Below are 26105 nucleotides of genomic sequence, written 5' to 3' on the forward strand. Positions count from 1 at the left end.
CCGACCTGTCCCGCTGACAACCCGATGGTCATGCGCTCGTCACAAATATCGTCACAACTTGACGAAAAGTGAATTTTACACGGAAATTCCTTCAGTTTGGTTAATAGGTCATGTATTGTGGTCATTTTGGTATAGGTGTCGACCCTTAACTCGTTGGACACCTCGGTATGTTCCCTTGTTAGTCCAAGAAGATAACCGAACCAGGAGTTTGATGACTGCGGCAATGGGCGTATTCCTGGTCGCCCTGGTTGTTCTAATCCGGCTATATTTTCTACACACACCACCCTTAGTAGTTTAATTGACTTTAATAACAAGTATTACGCACTCTAAGAAACCGGTAATTAAGTTATGTATTACCAGGCGGAGTATCTATGTGACTCTACAGCATGGTAATTTATTTATTATTGAGTGGTAGACATTTTGTTACCAAACCGATAATAACTCCGGTCGCGAAGAGAGAACCCCTTTGCTGTTGAAAACCTTTTTTTTGCAAATTTTTTTTCGAATTTTGTAGGCAAATTATGACCAAAATTTGCCTATGGCATTGAGAACTTGTCTCCAGAGAAATCGGCTCCAGATGCGGTGTGACCCTGCGGTGAGGGTCATCCGTTTGTTGTTATAAATTTCCCAAAATTTCGAACCGTTCGGAGCTGTACAAAGACCAAATTTCGCTCAACCTTGATTTTTTTATGTGCATGTGATGTGCATTAAGCTCATACATACAGTAAATAGTTATGTACAAATACATAATAGGTGATTATGGCTAGCATAAACGTCTAATAAGTATGTAGTTTTCCATTGTTATGTACGTACCATTCAAGTCATTTACTGCACATGTAAAGCACGTGGAAAAATTAACCTTTGTATTCTACTTGGACATTACACTACACTTGTACCTACCTACTTATAAAATATATGTACACCAATACTTGATCTCGTATGTACATATGTACATAAATTAAAATTTGTGCACATGCTATCCCAAATAAATAAATGTATGCATGGTCAGTTCACATCACATGCATAATAATATGTGTGCACAACCAGCTATCTCAAGTATTTATTAAGTGAGACAGGCTGTTCATTATGTGGCGTGCAAAAAATATTTGTCCTACCTACACCACATTGTAAGTAATTAATTAATTTGTACATATGTACATCAAGTTGGAAAGAATCGTCATGTGATGAGTGATCATGCAAATTTTTTGTTATGACGTAAATCACAAGGTTTAAGTTACAAAGCATTCGCTCACCTAGAACTTTGTTCAACCTCACGGAGTAAGCGTGACGACTGCATGCAATTCAATGATGATGCATTTATTTAAACATGTAGCATGTGGGAAATCATCACTATAAAAACTGGTTACCTCGGTTGTATTTTGTATATAAATACGCCGGTTACTAAACATTCCGAATAATATCCAGCAGGATTCTTCAAAAGTAATTTGCACCTCAATTATTTAAAAGTCCAACGATCGTTTTTACCAGATAATACATAACAAAATGGGTGATGCAAGGTGCATTTCAAGAAATAGCCTGTCCCCACTTCCCCTCGGTCATATACAGGAGAAGACCGTGGGCGTCAAATTGGACGGACCTTCTTCCAGTGAACCATCTCTCTTCTCCCCAATCACAATTAGAGGTCTTACTTTTAATAATCGGATTTTGGTGAGTAAATAGATCAAGATTTTTCAAAATGTGTATGTATGTAAATTCAAATAATTTGGTTGTACGTATCTACTACCAGGCGGTGATTATGTATGTATGTATTATGTGACTGTGCAGCCCTGGTAAAAAATTCGTTGATAGTAAATTTATCACCAAAATGGTAATATTTTTTTTAATCTGTGGCTGCATTTGATATATAAGAGCCCAGTAAATAATTTAATATAAGTAGTCGGTAGAAAATTTTTTACACTGACTGTTTAGCTATACCAATAAGCGTTTTTTTACCGGATTATTTAAAGTGCATGATTTTTTTCATTTACTAATAAAATTCCACCGGTAATACATAAGCGTTTTTTACCGGATTATTTATACTGAACGATTTTTTTCACTTACATAGTAATAAAATTCTACAAAGAGTAAATAAATATGAAATTTACATTTTTTTATACATAAAATTCTTAGGTTTCTCCCATGTGCATGTACTCGTGCCAAAACCAAGACGGAATATTTACTGATTTTCATCTCGCCCATATCGGCACTTTGTCACTCCGTGGTCCCGGCCTGGTCTTCATTGAAGCCACCGCCGTCCAACCGAATGGTCGGCTAAGCCCGCAAGACACCGGACTATGGAATGAAGACCAAGAACTTGCCCTATGTCGCCTCGTCAGGTTAGCGAAGGCATGCAACGGAGCCAGGATTGGCATTCAGCTGGCTCACGGGGGACGAAAAGCAGCCGCGTACCCGCCATTCCATCGCTTTGAAGAGACCGGGGGTCAAATTGCGAGAGGCATCGTGCCCAACGAGGAGGGCGGTTGGGCGGCCGATCTCGTGGCACCGAGTGCAATTCCGTGGAAAGATAATGGCGAATATCCTACGCCGAATGAGTTGACCAAGGAGCAGATTAAGGAACTCGTGGCGGCTTGGGCATCTTCGGCGGAAAGAGCGGTCCGAGCAGGGGTGGAAGTCATTGAGGTATGAAAATCTAAACTAACAATGGAAGTATGCTCACAGATTTGGACCAAATTCGGGTCAATCGATCGCAAATATAATTAGTATGAAATTTGCAAATGGAACTATCTGAAAATGCGCAGGTTTGGCGGAGATATTTGCATCCAAAGCGAGAAAAATGCGCAGCTAATTTGGAAAACGAAAAATTTGCCAGCCTTGGGGGTGCGTTTTCTGCTCTTTTTATGCAAATATCTCCGCTAAACTTGAGCATTGGCAGATAGTTGCATTTGCAAATTTCATGCTACTTATATTTGTGATCGATTGACGCTACTTTGGTCCAAATCTGTGAGCATACGTTGGGAGACCTCCATTGTTAGTAGGTAAATTAAGTTGGCACTAAATAAAGTTGTACAAAATCTGTACAAGGTTGACTAAAAAATAGGATGAGACGACTGGTTGTGTCATAAAATTTATGAAATTCTGTGTATGTTAAGTCTACAAATCTTGCACGAATTGTATTAAAAAATGTAAGACAATTTTGCGTCATCCTTTTTTTAAAGTCAACTTATCCATAACTTTATTTACAGTGTGCATTAATTTTCACAGAAATTGAGTAACATTTTTTATTTTTTATTTTCCTTTTTTCAGATACATGCCGCACACGGCTATCTCATTCACGAATTTCTTTCAGGACACACTAATCAACGTAGTGACGAGTACGGAGGAAATTTTGAGAATAGAATTCGATTCTTGCTTGAAATTGTGTCCGCAATTCGAACAGTTATACCGGAAGAAATGCCACTATTTTGTCGTCTATCTGGGACGGATTATGTTGACGGATTGTTGTCAAAGGATCCAACTGGATGGGATATTTATCAGGTGACCGAGTTATGTAGAAGATTTACACCATTGGGGGTGGACGTGGTGGATCTTTCTTCTGGGGGAAATTTGCCTACGGTGTTCAAAGGTGGAATTGGTCCAGACTTTGGATTCCAGCTTCCACTCGCAGAAGAAGTGAAGAAGGCGAATATTCCAGGGTTGAAGGTTGCTGCGGTGGGGTCACTACAGAATGCAAAGTGAGATCAAATGCATATTTATTAATTATACGAAAATTTCAAAAACCAAAAATTATTACCGAGCCATGTTTCCCCTTAATTCAAGTCATGTAGTCTGACCACTAACAATGCGATGGTGTGAAGTGTAACCCTCCGATTTGGTTGAAGTTTTGAAATTACGTGGTCCATGTCAATATAACCATAGGAAGTTTGTGCGATAGTAAGAATTTGGCAAAATATTAGAGGACTAAGTTTATAAACGGGCGATTTTTACTAGGGGAAGGTAACAAACTCAACTTCAATTCTCTTCCCGTGCTAAAAATCGCATATTTTTCAACTTTGCCATCAAATATTTTGACAAATTTCGACTATCGCACAAACTGCCTGAAGAAACGTTGGTTGTATTGACATGGACCACGTAATTTCAAAATTTCAACCAAATCGGAGGGTTACACTTTACACCATCGCAATGTAAGTTACATACTAGGGAAATTCCTGATATTCTCGGAATCATGCTGATATTTTTCTGTGAATTTCTGTGATTCTCCGTAGAGGTGGCGACGAACTATTTACCTACCCCAGGAAAGAACATATACGATCTTCCCCTTTTTCCGGGCCCAAAAAATGCATAACTTTGGGAATTTATTTCAGAAAAAGTCCATCGAGCCGCATCTCAAAATTTTTATCATTACCGCAACCGGTATCGATAATTACAATATAAAAAAATTGAGGTGCGGCTCGATGGACTTTTAGTGGAATGGCCAAAATCCCGAGAGGGTTTTTAATGCAATTTTACGAAAATGTACCCAAAAAAGTGGTCACCGTTGCCAACTAAAAAATCTCACGTTTAAAATATCTATCAGTATAGCTTCGCGTAGCCCGAACCAAGATTTATTAGTAAATAAACCGTAGCAACAAAATGTAGCACTAGGGTGAAACAAGTAATTCCAAGCTAGAATCTTACTTCAATAGAACCAATTTTACTGGACAGAAACAAGCACTTTAATGTACTGGATTAAAAAAACTTAACTTAAAACTTTTGTACGATTTAAAAATGTGAAACCTTATATGCTAGGTATTAGGTCTAGTACGTAACTGTACACAAAGGTCAAAAATATTTTTTACGATTTTTCCGACGGCCACTGATTTTGTGAAGAACAAGTTTTTGGTCAACAAAAATCCCCACCACGGCGAAAAATCGAACACTTAAATATACATTTGCATATACATAATCTGAACATGGTCACGCTTTGCTCACTTTTAACTTCATATTAGTCCACTAGAGTAGAGGCCCGTTCAAGAACGGGTTCTAGGCCCCCAGAGGGGGGTGTGCCCATAGCGCAAAATCCCTAAACTTTAAATAATTTCCAGTAGAGACTTTGTCCCTTGTCATAGCGCATACATGCATCAAAGTGCCCAAGTCAAGTATTTCAATTTCCCTGGTTACGGAACAATCTGATTTCCCCCTGTGGGAGTGGCTGGATAGCTAGCCACTTAAATTCTCACGTTCCACGCTCACATTAATTTCCACAAACCCCGTTGACTTCCACAAACCCCGTTAACTTCCTCAAACCCCGTTGACTTCCACAATCCCCTTTAACTTCTACAATTAACGCCAAGCTATTGACGGCGTTGGATTCAGCGTTAAAAATACATTGGAATTGATATGCGACATCACGAATAAGCAATATTTGAACCCCACGGTCACGGGAAGCTCACGGGGGCCTCGCAGGTCAAAACCATTGACGGCGTTGGATTCAGAGTTAAAAATACATTCGAATTGATATGCCACTCGCTGTGGGTGGAGTTTATCAAAGTAAAATAATTAATTAATAGTGTTTATCAAGATCACTTATCATGATAACCACTATTGATGAGTGATGTATACTGCTCACACTCACTCAATTTACTTTCACACTGTGTTTATATATTAAAACATTTAATTTGAGTTTGATGGCAAGTGTACGTATGTGAAAGTCACGTGAAGTTCAGACTCATGCGGTAGGGAGCAGCATTTTCATGCATGCATTTATTCATGCAGTAGTTACTCCGCGTCCTTCTTTGTATTCTCTATGGGGCAATTTGCATTCGATCACCCAGGGATCACACTAACGCTTTATATAAGAGATGAGAAGCCATTAAGTATCACCGTGCCGAATTCCAGTTTTTTAAGCTAATTTCTGAAAATCGGTATGGGTCGCCCCATAGGGTCCCTCCGGTAAAAAAAAAAACTTATGATACCCCTTACATTACGACATTATATTTACATTAGGACAATTGTACCGAATTTTAGAATTTGAATTTTCGAATATGCGTCGTCTAATTATTTGGAATACAGAGGGGTGGGACAGAAGAAGGAGCCACTTTGCCTAAATTTATTCCGGCCTTATTATTCGTTTGTGAAGTTTGGTAATTGGTTCAGTGTGAAGCCCTTTAGTTTATCTAACGAGCCTCAGTCGCTTTTTCCAACCAGTCATGACCTTTGACACAATTTTCAGAGTGATTCTGCACCACTCGTCCTGAACACTTTTCCAAAGTGCATCAAAACGCACGCGTTTTCCTTTCAAGAAGGCTCTGTTTTAAGTACTCGAATCCAAAAAAAACATCGGATTGATATCAGAGGAACTGACGAGAGTTTCTATAGTAGGAATAATTGTTATACCCAAACTTTTTTTAAAATCCTTCGTGTAGGCTGATATTTTGTGAGAAATAAGTTGGGATGAGAGCATGATCTCGGGATTTCCTACGAGTCACTTGCTGTAGGTCATTGTGAATGACTCTAGAAATGTTCTCCTACTAACGTTTAACATTTTCGCCATGCAACTTTTAGTTGGTGGATTTACCGTTTTGGCGAAAAATTGATTTTCCGGATAAACTTTTTGGTTCAAGCGGATCTTGGGTATCCTTTCCGTGGGGGTGGAGCTCTAACCGCTGTTTCCCTCCGCTTGATTCCAACGTTTTTAAGTACATTAGAAACGTACTTTCGATCGACGATAAATCCATTTGCAGCAAATTTTCTAACAATCGCTCTCTGGCTCAATATGTCTTTGGAAAACACTTTTATGTGTGCCTCGCACTCTGGGGGGTGCTGCAGGGGCATTTTTAACCGTAGGGAAAATCTGAATAGTGCTAAATTTTCGTTAACTATCTGGGTATGACATATGCAAATTTTGAAAATGCCGCGACTGTGCATCACACGCCACCCCTAAAATTCAAGTGGCTCCTTCTTCTGTCCCACCCCTGTACTCTGGATCAACGACCCCACCTGACATGTATGTGACCCCTACCGGTCCAACTCCTTTTTGATCGACCCCATCTTCGAACTTTGTCGCTGTATTATGCAGACAAATGTTGTTGCCAAATTTGGTCAAAATCGGTCAATGTTCTAAAGTTAGCGAAAGACAGACAGACAAACAGACATGACGACACATCAAGCCATGGTTCGGGCTAAAATCTAAACATTTGATTATTTGGCTGTAAATCACCAAGTTACGATATTTAAATGCTCGAAAAATTGAGTAAATAAAGGGGCCGGGGATTTTGGCTCGAAATCGTCTCTAAGGGGCCGCAAAAAAGGGGAAGTTCGTATGTGTCCTTTCACTTTGATCCAAAGTTCAATTTTATTCCGAACTGCAAGTTTCAATATATAATCCACCCTTATAACCATAATGATTTAACGTTAAAAGAAATTAAGATGTTATAAATATAACGATTATTGAACAATTATTTAAAATTCAATAGATTATCCGATGAGGCGGTTCGTTCAGGCAAGGCGGACTTTATTGGGATTGGGCGTCACTTTCTGAAGGATCCAAACTGGGTTTACACAGCGGCAGAGGAATTAAACGTGAATATTAGATGGCCCGCGCAATACTCGTGGATGTGGTCGTGGGGCAAATAGCAGTCACACGCCTTCACCTTATCCAATTGTGATAAATTCAGGACACAATTATTGGGTAATATGTATAGGAATTGAGAATAAATAAGTATTTCATGTACGAATTTTTTGGATTCTTTCTTGGGTAGAAACTTGTTACATACATATTCCAATAAAAAATTAACCTTTTCAACATATATATTTCGTAAATATTTCGTGCTTATTTTTTATCAAATCACATCTGTAATGGAGAATTTTACCTAGAAATTTGGAGGACACTATGACCCCTGATGACCTGGTTAGTGACCTCGATGACCCACAAACCTCCATTGCAGACGACGACCCAAAACTCATCTTGAAAAATCGTATCCCACTTACCACCAAAAATGCAACAAAAATGTGCACAAATTATGCAAAATTTCATATGAAATAGGTGCATGCATTTTTTCATCCGTTTTCATTTCCTACGTACATACGCACACAGTCGTATGTATTAGGAATTAATTAATTTACAAGAACCACAGTTTCGATTGTCGCACACGGGTGATCATCCAAATTATGCATAATGGGACGTTGCATAAAGAATTTTATACACTTGAGCCAAGTCCTTACATTGTCAGTATTTAGATATGCAGTCTAATATCCATCCCGCATTTTTGAACATATTTATGTACGTTCCACAGGTACGTTTTAATGCCAAAAATTATATCATGCTTTATGTACGGCCTCATCATTTAAACAACTTCGACATTACTGGAGTAAGAACGTGTGTGAGATACACGACATGTAGGTGTAACGTTACATGATGTATCGCCAACAGACATAAATATGTATGGCATTGCCCTTATGTACGAGGATATGCACAAGCAAGGCATTTAGCGAGACAGCAAGCAAGCATAACTTGCCTGTATTTGGTTTGATTCGTATTTTTGCAACCTTTTTTGCAGACAAGGTGAATCTTGTCGGGACGAGAGTTGCGAATGTGCACCACCACCATGACTATTTCTCTCGTCCATACGTGTTCAAACTTGTTCATTCAGAGCAAGAATGCAATTCACCCTACATTTACGATACGTCACTCTCGCGTACATATGTATGTAAATGTAGTGTTGGCTTATTCATATAAAAGTTGTTCGCCTCCACAAATTCAGGCACACTTGTCTACTGGAAGCAGCAAGAGAAACATTAACACACTAACATAAACTGCAGTTTATTAACGGAACATATATAAAATACCGGATTATATTTGTGAGATTCATCTTCATCCAAAAAAGGTATGTAGCTTTTAACAATTTTTAATATTTCACGATACATTAACTTTGAAAGAATTTTGCTTTAAGACAAATTTTCCTTTTTGAAATTGTACAAGCTGGAGAAAGTCCAGTCTAAATAACTTAATTATTATTTTTGCATTCTTGGACATAAATTTGTTACATATGTACATATTCCAATAAAAAAATAAACTTTCCTTAACATAGTAATTTTTTGTGTTGATTTTAGAACCCTACACATCAACAATGGAGAATATTACAAATTTGGAAGAAATCATCATCCCTGAAGACATGACTGTTGACCTCAATGACCCGCAAGCCGACAATGCTGACGACGAGCCAAAAACCTTCATGGGAACCCGTACCCCACTTATCACCAACAATGCCACACAAGTTATCGACGACAACGACACACAAACTATTGATGATGACGCTGAGACACAATTTGTCACCTCGGAGGAATTAGAAATTTCAAAAGAGGACACAATTCTTCCCCCACCCCCCGCCCCCTACACGGCGGAACCTAATCACGAAAAGATTGAGGACCTACCTGTCAAGGAAGGAAAGAAGCCCCTTCATAAAATTTCCCGCTTGTCCAAGTCCCCAATTAGCAAACGGTATCGCACCGTGAGCAAGAAATGCAACGGATCATTCACAAATTCTCAACAACTGCTTGGAAACATTGTTCAACTTTTGGAATCCCAATTTTCCTGCAGCATTTCCTGCAAAAAGTTGCGACGCCGGTCACTCGTCTCAATCCGGTCAAACGTCCCCTCTCCACTTTATAACGGAGTCAAGTTTGAATAAAATTGTACGTTTGCATATTAGTATTTTTTGTAATTACATCTTTACGTATGATTTGTGCACAAATTTTTGTATGATTTGAAGACCTTGCAAATAAATCTATGTAACGTTGTCGGATAAACTTTACACTAGATAGTCGTCCTTAAAACTTGTCAAAGTAGTTAACTACACTAATTTTTTATTTACATTTCGTAATTTTAATAGCAATTGTCTCCCCTGAGGAATTTAAACTGTTTACAGTATTTATCTGATTTAATAAATTAACTGATTATTAATCACACATTATGCAAAGTTTAAATGCGAACAAAATAAATGTCAAACTTATATAAGTAATCTGCGTTGTACATGCATTTAATTAAATACATAAATATATACTTTAAACTCCATGCAAAATTTTAATTTACATAGAAAAGAACAATTGATAGAAACATTTGTGGCATAAATTCTCCATATAAAATTTTTAATTCTTGTTTGACGCATATTAGTTCGATCATTTATACAAATCACTGAATTTACATAATTCACTTCAAGCTTCTTTGCAGAGAGGAGCATTTTCAAGTTTTAAAATTTAGCAGACAGGCCAACCTTTCACATAAAGCAGTAGTTCAACTTTTTTTATTAAAATAAATAAACGCTTAGTTAAACCATAATTATTTAAAAGAATATTTGTAATATCATACATACAAGCCTATAATAAAAATTGAAGTGAGTGCACCCACTTAAAATAAATGCGACACGTTATCTACATACATACATGTGTGTGCACGCTTACAAAGGATAAAATTTATATTCAGGAATTGCATATCTACCTTAATCTGCTCCAAGCCTGACTAATAATACTTATACTTTCTGTCTACAACATAACTTGGTACACTTTGCATGTATGTATATAGTTCAATATGATCGCACACAAATCGGTATACAGATAAATATATACCGGGGAATAAATCTATTAGTTTTTTAATTGACCCGAAATTTCATTTTTCCATCAGAAGAAAAATTGCGCTAATTACTAAGAAATGTTGCCTAAGTGCATTATCCTGTCAAAATTGGGAACATTCCGCTTAATCTAATGGAATAAAATGTGTAGATTTTAAAAGGTGAAAGTGTAACAAACCACATTTCATATTTGGTGTAGTTCACACCTTTAAAAGTTTGTACTTTTCCACGGTTCCATTTTCATGAAGGGAGGGAATGTTATGAAATAATTTAATCGCACTATTATTTATGTTCATTTAGGGAACGCTCAGATATCATGATGTCGGAAAAGTGGGTGGATGATTATGTTTCTTAATTTCGATTTCTATTTTACCCCTGGCAAACGAAGAAAACCTAAAATCCGATCCTAAAGTTAGTTTAAAATTTCTCAAAAATTCTTGATTATTTCAAGAAACTTTTAATAAATATTGCCAAAAATTTCCAAAACTATCCCTGCAACCGCGTTTGCGCTAGAAATCCAACCCACTTGTCTTGCTCGTGTTAAGCTGAAAATGAATAGGATAGGGAAGGTTGGTCTAAAAATTATTTAGCGGCTTTCTGATGACGTAATACATGAACGTTCTCACGTGAAAAAGCACATGGTGATGAGTAACGATGTCCTATTCTTGGCAAACTCGCGTGATTGGGTTGCATATTTTATGGATTTCGTTCGTAGAAGATGTTGTGGTTCGATCCACTCGTAAAGTGGAAATCTACCTGCCTCACCCCATTTTACGGGTGGAAAGGTACGTAAAAAAGTCAAAGGTCATGGAGCCCTGTTAATCTTTAATATGCTGCAGATATGTAGTTATGTCACCTCTCTAAATGAGTCGTACGTATTCCTTATTTAAGGCAACGCGGGGCTAATCATGGTGCACTAAGCTGCTCCCAACAAAGTAGGCTGGTTTTATTGCACCAATGAACAATTACATAGGTACATATGTACGTACGTGCCTCAAATTATATGCATTATGCGTAACCTTTCTGCAGAGTACACTCTAAAAATTGACAGACTTTGTTGTCGTGCTGTCAGAAGTATGTAGGATTTAGTTTCACTCGATATATCTAATTTTGCTTAGTTTCCAACACTTAATAAATTTTAGATCGGTTGCCAGACATTAACTATTTTTTTACCTTCGAAAAAATTCAAAATTCTTAACGAATCGGAAAATACAACGCATTCCGATCATTTTTCAACAAAAATTAATAAAACCCATCAAGGATTGGTGAAATGGTGGTAAACTTTGTAACTTTACCTCAGTCACCCTTCTCGTAATCCGGTATAATTTCTTAGAGTGTAAAATTGTACCCAATCACCAATCTGACATTACTCATCCGGAGAAAGTCTTGTCAGAGTGATTAACTCCATTTTTTATTACTTACCCATAACCTACCCAAACCGGCAGGTTAAACGGTATGAGCATGAATTTCTTATGAAATACATAATCCACACAGATTACCGTATAAAAGAGAGTGAAACCTTTTCCCTGACCTTTTACACACATCACAAAAAAAATACTTGGTCCATTTTTGGGACAAATTTCGTAGCTCTCTTTTTGCCGAAAAAATGCAGGACAAAAATGCTGCTCCGTTTTTCGAATTTGAAATAAATTCTGACGTCGATTCGATTTCACGAATCGATGACGACGCTGGTGAAATTGAAGGAGTGGTCCCTGCTCTAAACCGCTCCGCTAAGCTGTATCTTCGGCTTGGGCGATTGATGAAAGTCAAGTACAGTTGTGAGTACAAATTTGCACATTTGGACATTACATTCTTGATGTATTTCACTTTATTTTTCTTTAAAAAAATTTCTTTAAGTACGATATTTAATTCATATATAACTACAAGTTGCTACTAGCACATCTGGTAGCAACCAATTAAATTTTCATGATTTCCTATAAGGTACCAATAGTTATTTAAACAGGTTTTGAGTTTTTTCACGAAAATCACGAAAACTCCACTTTTTGCCATTGATCGGTATAGGGAAAATTCCAAAATTTGTGGAGAAAAATATCCAAAAAAGTCAACTTTTTACTATCGAGTTTTCAAGTTAAATAGAGATTTATACACCTCACAGATTGGCCTTGTAGCCCGATCAGAATGCAGATTACGGATTATGGAATCGGAATCAAACTGGGAGACGATTTCTCAACCAAACTGCAACTCCGAGCGGAGCGTAGTTTGCAGGGCGACGGAAAGCGTATGACGATTGGGAATCTGATCCGGACCCATAATGGCAAACAATTTGTGGAAAGAATCAATTTTTTCTATCCAAATTCGGTACACGAAATGGTTAAATTTACCATTTTGAACATAATTCAAACTAAATTAAAAACATTTTTAGATTGGGGCAAACTCTATCGATTTTTTTAGCCCGGGTTCTAACGTCCGTGTCGGATGGATCAAGGCCGGTAGAAATGTCGGTGACGGGGCTAAAATCGGGTTTGATTCTGACCCTGTTCAGTCTCCGAGATTTACCACGTGCCAGAGTAGTACGGGTGGGAGGGGTGTTTTGGTAAGGAAAGTGTGACACGGGAACGTCCATATATTACGTCATTAAAAAGGTGGGGGATTGGTTTTTCATCATCCTTATTGCCTGGGTTAATCTTAACATAAGTAGGGTAGGGGAGGGATGGGTGGTCGTCTAATAATCGTCGTTTTTTAATGACGTAATATATGGGCGTTCCCAACAGTTAAACATTATTCTTGATTATTCAATCCGACATATTTTTAATAATTTCTCGACTCTGAGAACGTATTTTAAAATTCTGGGCGACAAATTTCCAGTCAGTAGGTAGATTAATAAAATGGCGGTGAGTTTTTTAAGCCAAGTTCGATTTCTCTAAACTTGATAGCCTCCTTCAAAAACTGTCTGAAGGATATATTTTGTAAAAGTTGCCAACAACCTGCTCTACAAAGTATTTTGTCCACAACTTTAAAATAAATTTTTAGAGGCGAAAACCGATTAAAAATGTACTGATCTTGCCGATGAGTCATCGAGTCCTATATGTTAAGGATTCTGCCCATCTAAATATGTAGCTTTCCGCGAATAAACCTAGTTTTCATGCAGATTCGAAATTCTGTCGGTCGGACGGTCGCAGCTGGACAAGCTACTCGATGGAAGATTTCTTGGGGGAGTAAAACGTATCAAGAGTTCCGGATTCTTCTTCCTGCGAGGGTAGTTTCAGAGACTGAAAGAAACCTTCTTTTTGCCGTGCTCATCCTCTGGGTAAATTTAATCTATGTACAATAGATAACAGATATTTGGAAAATATTCAAGAACTCGGAATGCACTCTTAAAAATAACGTCACCTATTGGAAAGATAAATGCAGTCTAAATTAAGCAAACATATCAGTAGTAAATAACTAACTAGTGAAAGCTTGATTTACTAAAGAGTAAAATTAGAAAGAGAAAAGGTATATTATTTTTAAGAGTGGGTTAAGGTGCTTCAAGGTGTGTGTTATACATTTGTCATCTCATTCCACCCGCTACCCATATTTCACAAATTACACATCCGTAAAATGAAATTAAAAAAAAATCAGTTTTACGAATCAAATGAAACTTTTGTTAAATGACAAGCCAAACTCTGGCACTGCAAACGGATGGCGTTGGAAAAAATGTGCTAATTAATTCTGCCTGGTAAATTTTCATTGTTAAAAATAGAACATAAAAATCTATGTACATTTTTTCAATTTCACAAGTTCGTAATCTCAAAAATTAGCTCTACTTCTACATATGTACCTATTTAAGTAGTAAAAAATCATTTATCTCAAAACTCATGAAATTTAGTATTAATTTTTGTAATAAAGGTATTGCGTAGCGTGATTGTATGCAGCGCGAGATGAAAAGCAATAGCACATCAAAGCGTTATCTTATAGCGTAGTTTTTAAAACTGTAAAAATTAAGTATCCATTCAGAATTAATATTTCGTTTGTTTCCCAAATTTCAAAGGCCATACGTTTGTAGTGCCATTTAAGAAACAAACGTTTCATTTATCTCGTATACATAAGTAACTGATACATAAAACTGAACAAATTTTAGAAATTTAATTTGTTTCCCAAATTTCAAACAGGGTCTGAATATAATGGATCTAGTCCAAGAAGATAACCGCACGAGGAGTGTGATCACTGCGGCAATTGGCGTGTTCCTGGTCGCCCTGGTTGTTCTTGTCCGGCTATATTTTCTACCCACACCAACCTTAATATTTTAATTGACTTGATCAACTTTCATGGCAAGTTTTATACACAGTACGAAATTTAAACTGATATCAGATTTTTAATATGGTACATCCATACACTTCTGGCCCAAGTTTCGTGGATTGTGGAAAATTTTAGATGTACGCATTCACAACCATAATTGTTCACCCTCAATTAATTTTTGCCATCATTCTAAATTTAATTATAGAAAAGTACATTGTTTAAGTTCATGATTATTTTTTTAAGCTGCGCAAACAGATATGTACATAAATACAAACAAAACATTCACTGCCACTTCTGTCAAACTCGATTAAGCAATACTCATCATCAAGACTAAATGTCACAAATTTATGAAGGTATCAATTAAACCGCCCAATAAAATTTTTTTTGTTCCAACCAAAAGTGACAATTTATGTATGTAAATGCACGGGATTTGCAAAGTATGAGTAGAAATTCTGGTGTAGAATAAAGTTAGTTTTACAAAAATCTTGCATAATTTTTCTTGTGAAAACGCGCAAAACCCTAAAATCTACGAGGGGATAAAATCCTACCAGTTTCTACAATAAATTCTTATTCTGGCACCTTTATAACCTGAAACCTGAAACAGAACAAAAATGTACATGCAAAAATCATGAAAAATTTCAGGTCAAGTTGATTCATGAATTTTTCATCCGATTCAATTCATTGCGTGTGTATTTATGTAGTTACATACATATAGGTATAAGTCAACTTACTAGTGAGAAACCCAGCGTGGAATATTGCCATCACAAATATGCATAATAGGACTATGCATAAAGAATATGATACCTTTAAGCTGTCTCACATGAGTGCATGCCAAACTTCACTCATGCTTCATGCACGGTCGCATCATTCGCCCAACTTCTGGAGCTATAACGTGGGTAAGATACACGATACATATGTGAATGGCCAACATTTGACATTGCACTTACAATGATACAAGCTAAATATGCATTTGGCGAGACTGCATTATTACTTGCCTGGTTTTGTTATGGTTCGTTTTATTGCAGACAAGGTGAATCCTGTCGGGACTAGAGTTGCGCATTGTGCATTACCATTACTCTCTTTCGTCCAAACGTGTTCAAACTTGTTAATGTTCAGAGTAAGAATACAGTTCACTCCACATTCGCGAAACGTCACTCTCACGTAAATGCGGGGTTGGTTTATTCATATAAAAGTTGTTCGCCTCCACAAATGCAGGCACACTTGTCGAATGAAAGCAGGAAGATGAACATTACCAATATTTGGTACGGAAAGTGTTGCTGGTTTTGGCAGAATTAAACGAAAGACTCCAAGTCTCATCGCCAAAATCTTCAAAATTTAAAAATTAAGTGGCCGTCCATAAATAATGAGAGATGGGGGCATAAGACTAAGGCGACATTAGTATAAATGTATTGAGTTTGACGATTTTGTCGAGGAGTAATCAAGTCTTGCATTAAACGAAATTATTCTAATCGTAAGATGTAAATTTTCTCGAATAAACCTTACATATTTATTTTTATGCAGATTCAAAATTTTGTCGGGCGGACGGTCGCAGCTGGACAAGTTACTCGATGGAGGGTTTCATGGGGGAGTATATAAGACATACAAAGAGTTCCGGATTCTTCTGCTCGCCAAGGGAGTTTCTGAGGCTGAAAGAAACCTTCTTTTTGCCGTACTCATCATCTGGGTAAACTTAGAAACTATTTATTTGATAATGGTAAAAACATTTAGAAAATGTTCCCCAAGTCGGCACACACTCTTGAAATAGTGTTGATCTTATATCTACACTCTGATTTCTACCCCTTATATATTTATACGTATTGAGTGAACTATTCCAAACCTAGAGAAACATTGACTTGATAAGAGTCATATAACTTTTCAAAAGGACGCATTATTTTCTAGAGTGTATTTGAACCACCAGATGATGGATTGACTCTAATTTATTGTTGGTCTCACGCTACCAGCTAAATATTCACCGAGTTCAAGCAAAAACTCGTAAAATTTGATTAATTTTGTGAGGTTTGGGATAAACAAATTTTCCTTGCTTAATGTAGATCTAATTTTTTGAAATATGTATCTACAAATGTGCGGACAGAAGTTTTTTCCCGTCAAAAAATGGTTCGTACAAGATTTTTTTGAAATTCAGATTCCATATTATATCCTGAGTTACATAAGTATATTTCATCGTCAAAGTTTCAGAAACAATAATTTATTCAATGTTTAATAAAGAACTGTTGCACCGTGTACTTAACTGTTTGATACACTGTATAGGGAGAAGTACCAAATAGATAACTAATTTTTTCCTAATTCATAATCTCAAAAATTAACTCCACATTTAGTTAAAAAAAACTTCATTCAAGTATCTCAAACCGTATAAAATTAATTCTTGTATAGCAATTTTCATGTAAACATATTCCATGTTGTTACTTAGCGTCAGATAAAAAAATAATGGCACATAAACCCGTCATCCTGTAGAACCGTAAGTAATTTTTAAAACTATAAGAAATAAGTATCCATTCATTCAAAATTATTTTTGATGTACATATTCCAAAATTTTAAACAGGGCCTGAATATACTTAATTTGGTCAAACAAGACAACCGCACGAGGAGTTTGATCACTGTGGCAATTGGCGTGTTCTTGGTCGCCCTGGTTGTTCTTATCCGGCTATATTTGCTTGTCAAAGCAGCCGTAAAATTTTAACCGACTTCATTAACTTTTGTACATAGGAGGCTTTTCATATACCACACAGCAACATTTATTCATTTTGCACTCGAGCAAGAAATTCCCAGGAATTTTAGGAAAATTTGAATAGATAGTTGTGTATATGTGGATAAGAGATTATTCTCTTATGTTTGAAACCTCCATCGGGTCTGAAATCTACAGCTGCATTTAATTTTTTAAGCATTCTCTGTATAAGAATGTTCACTGTCAAAATTCATGTTTTCTTCAGCTGAACCAATAAATAAATTCGAAAAAAACATATGTACCAATACATTACGCATTTATGTCAAACATGACTAATAAATTTACATCGTGAACGACTAAATTATTAAATCTTATCAAATTGCTCAACTATAAACACTGTAAATAATTTTGAAGCAAATCGTCACCCGCGGATGTACTATGTATAATGCTCTATTTTTGGTTAATAATTTTGGAGATGTTTTGTCACCAACGGGTAATAAGGCAGAGAGCTCGTGTACCAAACACACGTTACGTCGTTATTTAAACAAGTCAACGCGGCATTAACAAAATTCTGAGTGCTTAACAAAACTTTGCGTTAATTTCAAAATTCTGAATTGGCAACAGGACATATCAGAACTCCGTTGTAACATTAACTCCTTACTCACATTCTAATTTAGATTTCGTTAAAATTTTGTTGCAAAATGTCTGTGGTCCCAAATTTACGGCTATAGCCAGCTATTCCCAACATTCCCAGTTGGTTTAAACATAATAAGTACCGGATTGTATCTAGCGATTCCGCTAGATCATTAGATCTATGGATTAACTTAAAATGCTAACCAAAATTCCATAATTCGATCGTGGCATACTAATACGGAAAATGCAATTATTTTGCAAACTTCAATACATAGGAAAATTGGGGTCCGAAATCGAGGCAGCGGCCAAATTCGAGTGTAAAATAATTTTTAAAATTATTTCCCGCGATATTTGACCAAAAGTTGGACTAGTTTGAGTCAAAATCCAAAATTTGCAAAAAATTCGCACATTTTACCTCAGATCTCGAAAACTGCTGGACGACCACCCCAATTTTATTACGGATTTTTGATCTACTAAATATTACGCAACTTTTAAGCCATCGAACTCGAAAATCGTTAGAGCGCGAAAAAATCACTATTTCATTGTATATATCTATCTTAAAAATTGAACATTTTTATCAGAACATATGATTTTGTTTACATAAAAGTGTTGATTGTTTTAAATTACGGCGTCACGTGTGTTTGCTACACGAGTTTTTGACTTATTTACCATCAGTGACAAAACGTATCCTAAATTACTTCCAAAAATAGAGCACTATATTACCTCCGCTGGTGACAATATGTCTCAAAATTATTTAAAGTGAACGGAGAAGGGAGCAGGTAGATTGACAGAACATGAAAATTCGCAAATAAATTCAAATAAGATTGAAATTTTGAATGCTTAATAAGTGTGTATTTATTTCATTATTTCGGAAATTAAGACACGAAACCGGGAATAATGACATTTACTTCGGGCACGGTTGCATTGCCCACACTTGCCCATAGTTGTACGGATAGTACCAATCCGCCCAGAGAGTCATTGTCAAACTATTGCCAGGAGTGGAATCACTGAAAAATTTCGCAAATAATTTTTAAGGGTGTTCCTGGTACTCGATAGTTATTTGGTTTTATTCGCCCTAATCTTAGGGCAAATAAATAATTTTCTACCCTAAAAAAATTAACAAAATGAGGAAATGGCCTTGCCGGGTAGCAGATTGCCCGGCAAACATTTCAGGCCGGGTATCCCGTGAACCCGGAGCACCCCAATATATTACCCTAACCTTAAATGTAGTGGAAGTATATAAGTCGTACCTGGTGTATTCAATTGTATCGTTAATGGACCCATTTCCGGACTGAATTATTTGGTAGACATGGTTCCAATCGGGAAGGTGGTAGAATGTCCAGTGATAGTTACTGTCCTTATGATCCTGAAAATCCAAGATATAAATGTGTAGCAAGTACATATATTTATTTTTTCAAAATTCATGAGAAAAAGTAGTAATTCGTTACTTATATATTTCGAATTTTGAAAATATGTAAATATGGAGGGTCTTCAATTTGACTTAATACATATGCTAGCAACTTTCGTAAAAAAGTGACAACCTCGCAAAAAAATGTGCTTGAAAATTTATTTCCGAACTTGCACTAATCCAAGGCTGGTATTTAGTTCGCAATTTTTTTCTAATTTTTGTTGCGATGCGATCATGCGAACTCTAAGTGAATATATTCCTTACAAGTTTATTCATTATTAATTTTTTATTCATTTCGTCTGAAGTACTTCATCAATTTGAATAATTGCAAAATTAAGTCATTATGTATAGATAAACTCACCATTAAGCAGGGATACAGATCTTCAGAACCGCACACATCCATCACGTACTGACCCGAGCTACCCAAGGCGGATTGGAAAAAGTAACCCCCATCTAGAACACGAGTTAATCACTAACCAACAGTTCTGATAAGCTTTCTTAAACAGGGAAGCAAGCCCAGACTGAAATTAAATAGTTAATTTCCAAAAAAAATTTTGGTTTGATGTACCGTCAAAATTTGTACTATTTTATTTAATATCAGTTTAAACTGATTTAAAACAAATTGAGATTAAATGTGTGCACCAGGCTTGTACAAATAAACCGCATATATGAATATCCATGTATAGTATGCAGGAGGTCATGATCCCGTCATATTAACCCAGCGGCAAATTGACCACCGAATATAAATTGGCGCTTTAGTTTTTTTTAGTAATTTAGTTTTCGCTGGATCAATTCAGTACTGAGACAATTTGGCATGGGGTAAGTTTGCCCGGGTCAATTTGGCGAAGGGTCAATTTTCCCGGGTTAATTTGACATGGAATCATGTATATGTATCTAACTTGAAGTTCAAATGGACAGAACCCTATATCATGGAACAACCCAATATTAGTGATAGGGGCCAATTGGACCGGGTCAATTTGACATGAGTCCACCAGCAATTTGTCATATTGACACGTATTTTACGGCGTGACGGCGAGCAAATTGACCATGCGGCGGTGTGAAGTGTAACCCTCCGATTTATTTGATATTTTAAAATTATGGGGTCCAGGTCAATACAACCGTTTCTTGACGCAGTTTATGCGATTGTGCGAATTTATGAAAAATTTATATATGTATGTCAAAGTTGAAAAATGGGCAATTTTTCCATTTGAGTGGAATGTTTGTGGGATTTGCTTACTCCTCTTGGTAGAAATTGGCCAATCAACTTTGACCTAAAATAAGTATTTTGATTAATTCCCCACATCGCACAGTCTAGAAAACCCAACCCCGAGGGTTTTTCCGGGGTTTTTGGGGTTTTTGTGTGTTTTTGTGGGTTTTTCCAGAATTTGGGGCAGGTTGAACCAAAATTCCTAAAATTATATATTAGAGAAAAACTAATTTAATATACGAATTTAGCGTGCAATTTTAAACGTCATCACTGATTTGGACTATTAAATCGAAAATTAATGTTTAACAGGTAAAGCTGCTTTCAAGCCGCACATGAAAATTCTCAAAATTTCATGATAAACTAGAAAATTAATTAGCATTGATCTAAGTTGTTGTTTAAAAGATTTTGTTTCAATCTACCCCAGAATCTTACAAAAACCCTGGAAAAACCCACAAAAACCCGAAAAAACCCCATTAAGCATTAGGGTTTTTCCGGAGATTTGATACCCCAAAAACCCACAAAAACCCCAAAAACCCCAACCCACAAAAACCCGGATTGGCGAACCCTGCTCGTAAGGTTGACCTCGTTTATCGGGTTCGTACGAAAGCCAAAGGGCACGAGGACCAAATTATTTATCGCAGATAAATAAGCCAAAAACAGTTACGCCGTGAGTGACGTCAACGAAACGCGAATGAAAAATAAATCAAATGCCTTATGTAACTTATGTAACCCCGCAAATGAGTTGTACTAATTCCTTATTTAAGGCTACTCGAGCTAATGATGGTGCACAAAGTGAGAGAAAGTACAATTGTTCACGTGAGTTTGGAGTAGCAGTAGGCAATTACGTGGTTAAAATTGTATGCATTATATATGAAAGCATGACGGTCAGGCAAACTACACTCTAAGAATTAGATATTGCGGTGATACAGGTACTTATGGTTTGATTATTAAAAGAAGAGACTGCCCGCCATAAGCTTTGCATGTAAAAAGTCTCTTATTTAAATGATCAAACGTTAGATGTCACTCTACTGGTTTTGGCGATCGTCATTTACTAAATCTGCAAAGTATCTTGGGGTCACAAGTTGTGGCTCACAAGGCTACCTAAGGTATAATGGCCCTGGCCGTCGGTAAAATGGCGCTTGGACCCACTAGCCGCCTATGTGAGACCTTCTACTGTGATGTGGATGTATACAATGCAAATAAAATTGTGATACAATTATCACCATTTTTATCACCGTCGCATAGTAATAACGATTATTAACAATGTGGTGACAAAATTGTCACCATAATTGTTACCCATGCGGGTAACCAGCAGAGTCTCTGTATAAGTTATAATTTGTTTACACAGTGGAAACAAATCGTCACCAAGCTTATTATCCAGGGGAGACTTTTTGTCTCCTCCTGCAAATAGTTCCACTTCGGCACTTACCGGTCTGAGTTGCGGTTCAGTTTAAGCAAGACAACTTCACGTCGCCATTATTCCAGACAATTAATTTAGCCAAAAAATGAGGAAAATCGTTCTAGTTGTCAGTCTATCTAGAGGGGATTAATGGTGATTTAGATTATCAACAATTTTCTTCCACAGGTAAAAATTTCATTTTTTAAGAAAGTAGAGAACTTGTTACTAATTTAATTTATGCTTTAGTGAAAGAAAAATATTCCTTGGATCTGGATTTACGAATCTACTTGGAGGATGAGCATGGTGCTGAAGTAGACCCGGATATTTTTCAAATATTTTTAGCCCAACAGGTCATATCACCTAATTTGGTTTTGAATGTGTGGGGGAGGAGCAACCCGTCATTTATCGTAAGTTTAATTTGAATTCAAATACTGAGAAAAATCATAAATTTTAGAGCTATGGTTTACAAATTGTTGCACAAATTCGTTTATATTTCAGTTTACGACCCATTGACGTCATCTTGGCTTTCACCACCCCAGCCAAGAGATCATTAATTAACCAATGAAGATGCTGAACTTGAGAAATGTAAAGAATTAAGTTTTTCTCGATTTAATATACATAAGGTTTACCAACTTATAAAATGGCGTTTTAAGTTTCCTGACAAATTTCTGTTGTTTAATTTTAGATATTTAGCGGATTCGCACACCCGGTAAAATAATACAATATGTACATAAATCTATATGTAAATTGGTCTTTGGGTAATTATTATTTGGGAAGAATAAAATTAAGTTATTTAGATTGAATGTCGTAATTAAATGATAAAGCTTTGATTCCGCATTATAAATCGGCAGTAGGTTTCCATACGGATATAATGCATACTAAAAATTGGTAATGAAATATCTCCATTTGGAGACAATTGATCACCATATAATATTATCGTTCGGTAAAGTTTCATCACCGATTAGTAATCTACGTTGTTTCCACGTTAAATACAATTTGCTATCGTACAGTGACAAAATATTACGACGCGGGAGATAATTTTTTTATCTCCATAACGGAGATAAAAGATTTTGTCTCCCGGAGAATACGAATCGTCACCCGCTCTTAGAGCAGTATAGTACCTACACGCGGAGACGATTTTGGTGACGATTTTGTTTAGAGTGTATAGCCATTGTCCGACCGACATTGATGATTGGAGCAGTTGCGTGGCGTAGTATAACTAAAGTAAAATGAAACTCTTGGATATCCTCAGGATTTTTTAAATTTCAAATTTCACTATTTGCATGTATTTCATATGGAAAATGGCTTAATTATAAAATACCATCACAACGAGTTAAGGAAAAACATCACGCTACAAATTAATGCTCATATGCTACTTATTTTTCTTTCGAGTAGCCCCAAGATATTGGCGCAAAGGTCATGTGAATCCTACTTCCCCCCGTGATAGAAATTTGTGATAGAAACGGGTGATTCAATGGAAAGATAAGTGGCATGTAATTTTTGGCATGAATTTTTGACACGTATGCATACATAGCTAGCTAGAAAATCCCTGCATAGCTTTGAAATACCTAGGTTCATCGAGTTCGAGGTATGAAGGTATGCGGGATCCAGGAGTTCAGAAAAGTCACATATACCGGTCAGTGATAATCTGGATAACAATTTTTAGTGTGTAACAGTGTTGTCTAACTATAACCAAGTTCCACATATATCTCCAACCCAGCATTGCTTTCTCGAAAGAAAGTCTTGCTGTAATGATGAACTGCATTTTGTATGATCTATGAGTCAAGCAAACTTGCACGTCACACGGTATATGCATGCATTTCTTGTGTAGTAAATAATCTAGAACAATCACTGTATAAAACAGAGTGACACTTTTTCCATGACCTAACATATTTCCACACCACAAAAAATTTACCCGGACCAGTTTTCACAAAATTTCGAATTTAAATTTGTAACTCTGAATCTTAAAACAATGCAGGATAAAAATGCGGCTCCGTTTTTCGAATTTGAAACCAATTCTAACTTCGACACCACGATTGTACTAAACGACGACGACGAGGCTAACTTAACGGACGGAGCGACTCGAACTCTAAATTGCTCCAAGCCATGGCTTCGGCTAGGGCGGTTGATGAAAGTCACGTACAGTTGTGAGTAAAAATTTGCACATTTACATATGTAAGCAGTACACCCTTCACCATGTTGTCATTTTGAAAAAGTTCAAAGTGGCTTAAATGCCTCGCTGCAATTGGAAATTTTGCAAAGGCAAAACCCCTCCAAAGTCTCCATTGGTTATGTAGGAGGATTTTGGATTGAAATTTTTATTAATTATTACTAAAACTGATGGAGCACTGATGACAAAATTGTCAAAATATTGAATTTCGGTAACAAAATTTCGCTGGGTTATGGAAAATTTTTCTTACTAAAAAATTGTTCATTGAAGCGAAACATTTAAACCACCTTGTATGTAATTACATACACTCTGAATTTCATTTTAAGTAAATTATGCTACATAAATCCAGCATAGACTTTCATCCAGCAAGGTAACTTTCAGTTGGAAAAGAGTATAGTTTACTATAAAATAGCTTACTCTATTCTTTGAATAGTTTTCTAAACTATTCAAAGAATATCGAAGAAGCAAACAATTCAAAGTCTTAGCCCAGGATCCCCCTTAAATGCGCCTTGTCCTTCAGCAGGCATTTACCCTTCAAAGGGGTAATACGATTTTTAAGAGCGTATTTATCTTGGAGATAAGTCAGATCATGGGTCAACCAGTTTAAACTCGATCTGCCCTTAACACAATTGGGTTCGGGTTGGCCGGGTTAAGAAGTTTGGCTGGTCGGGCTCAGATATTTCCGGGTCGAGAATGTCACATTATTTTTAATCTGACCTTATTCAGGAAATTATGTTTAAGATTGTACCCTCCCTTAACCAAAGTCTGACTGAAACTAACTACCCAGTCATTCAAATACATATGTACTTAAACAACCTACAGACTGGCCTTCCAGTCCCATCAGGATGCAGATCACTGATGAAGGAAGTAGCCTGGGAGAAAATTTTTCTACCAAACTACAACTTCGGGCAGCGAGTTCTTTGCAAGGCGATGAAAAACGTATGAAGATTGGAAATCTGATCCGGTACAGTAACGGGACAAAATTTGTGGAAAGATGCAGTTTTTTCTATCCAAATTCGGTACTTGAAATTTCCCATTTTGACGACGATAAATTTTGACGCTAAATCATTACAAAATATTTAGATTGGAACAAACTGCGTGGATTTCTTTAGCCCGAATTCTACCTCCCGTTTCGGTTGGATCAAGTCGGGCAGAGATGTCGCTGACGGTGGTAAAATCGGGTTTGATTCGGATTCGGTGGATTCACCGAGGTTTACCACGTGCCCAAGAAGTTCGGGACCAAGGGGTATTTTGGTACGGAAAGTATTACTCGTTTTCCTAGATTTAAGGTAGGACTTGATGACTCATCACAAAATATTTTTTCGATGACCCATCCAGTGCTACATTAAATTAACGATTAGAAATAATAGATTTCAGGTCTTAAAAATAACGTTACCACTTTGTAAAAAGTAAATACAGTCCTATTTTTGTATTTAGTATTTAGTATTTAGAATGGGTTGCTTAGTATACACTATTATGTAGTCCAGTAATTAGATATAGTGCATACTATACAAAATAACACCATGATTTTTAAGAGTAGGTGTAGCAGAAATCTACATAAGTGTGTGCCTACTCAGGAACCGACTACACCCACTATTTATCCCTCGATCCTAACCCCACTAAATCTGCCCTCCACTATGAAATCCTCTCCAGCACAATAATATGCTATTTCAATTCATGGATTCTGGCCAATTAGTAGTAGTTTTATTACTGACAGGGTTTACTTTCAATATCAATTCAATTACAATGACAAATCAATTCATAAAATTGCTATTGCTAACGTCACTGGAGTCTTTAAATTTCT

General features: G+C 36.6%; 2 protein-coding genes and 1 long non-coding RNA gene across 4 annotated transcripts; all 3 read left to right on the plus strand.

The window, feature by feature from the left end:
- The first annotated feature begins 1405 nt into the window (after window positions 1-1405).
- On the plus strand, window positions 1406-7747 carry LOC110855296 (NADPH dehydrogenase). Its single transcript, XM_022103716.2, has 4 exons — window positions 1406-1668; window positions 2131-2640; window positions 3265-3692; window positions 7413-7747. The coding sequence occupies exons 1-4, from the start codon at window positions 1504-1506 to the stop codon at window positions 7570-7572; spliced, it is 1263 nt and encodes a 420-aa protein (XP_021959408.1). The 5' UTR covers window positions 1406-1503; the 3' UTR covers window positions 7573-7747.
- An 838-nt stretch (window positions 7748-8585) lies between these two features.
- Window positions 8586-9956, plus strand: LOC110855338. Its single transcript, XM_022103766.2, has 2 exons — window positions 8586-8822; window positions 9049-9956. Exon 2 carries the CDS (start codon window positions 9066-9068, stop codon window positions 9624-9626), a length of 561 nt encoding a protein of 186 aa, XP_021959458.1. The 5' UTR covers window positions 8586-8822; window positions 9049-9065; the 3' UTR covers window positions 9627-9956.
- Window positions 9957-15905: 5949 nt separating this feature from the next.
- LOC110855401 lies at window positions 15906-17762 on the plus strand. Of its 2 annotated transcripts, none has more exons than XR_004835972.1 (4): window positions 15906-16235; window positions 16323-16485; window positions 17230-17277; window positions 17362-17762. It is a non-coding gene; the product is annotated as an uncharacterized LOC110855401 (long non-coding RNA). The 2 variants fall into 2 exon arrangements; XR_002548458.2 differs by having other exon boundaries at window positions 15910-16063.
- The last annotated feature ends 8343 nt before the right edge of the window (window positions 17763-26105 follow it).

Source organism: Folsomia candida, unplaced genomic scaffold (genome assembly GCF_002217175.1).
Source record: "Folsomia candida strain VU population unplaced genomic scaffold, ASM221717v1 Fcan01_Sc012, whole genome shotgun sequence".
Classification (NCBI taxonomy): domain Eukaryota; kingdom Metazoa; phylum Arthropoda; class Collembola; order Entomobryomorpha; family Isotomidae; genus Folsomia; species Folsomia candida.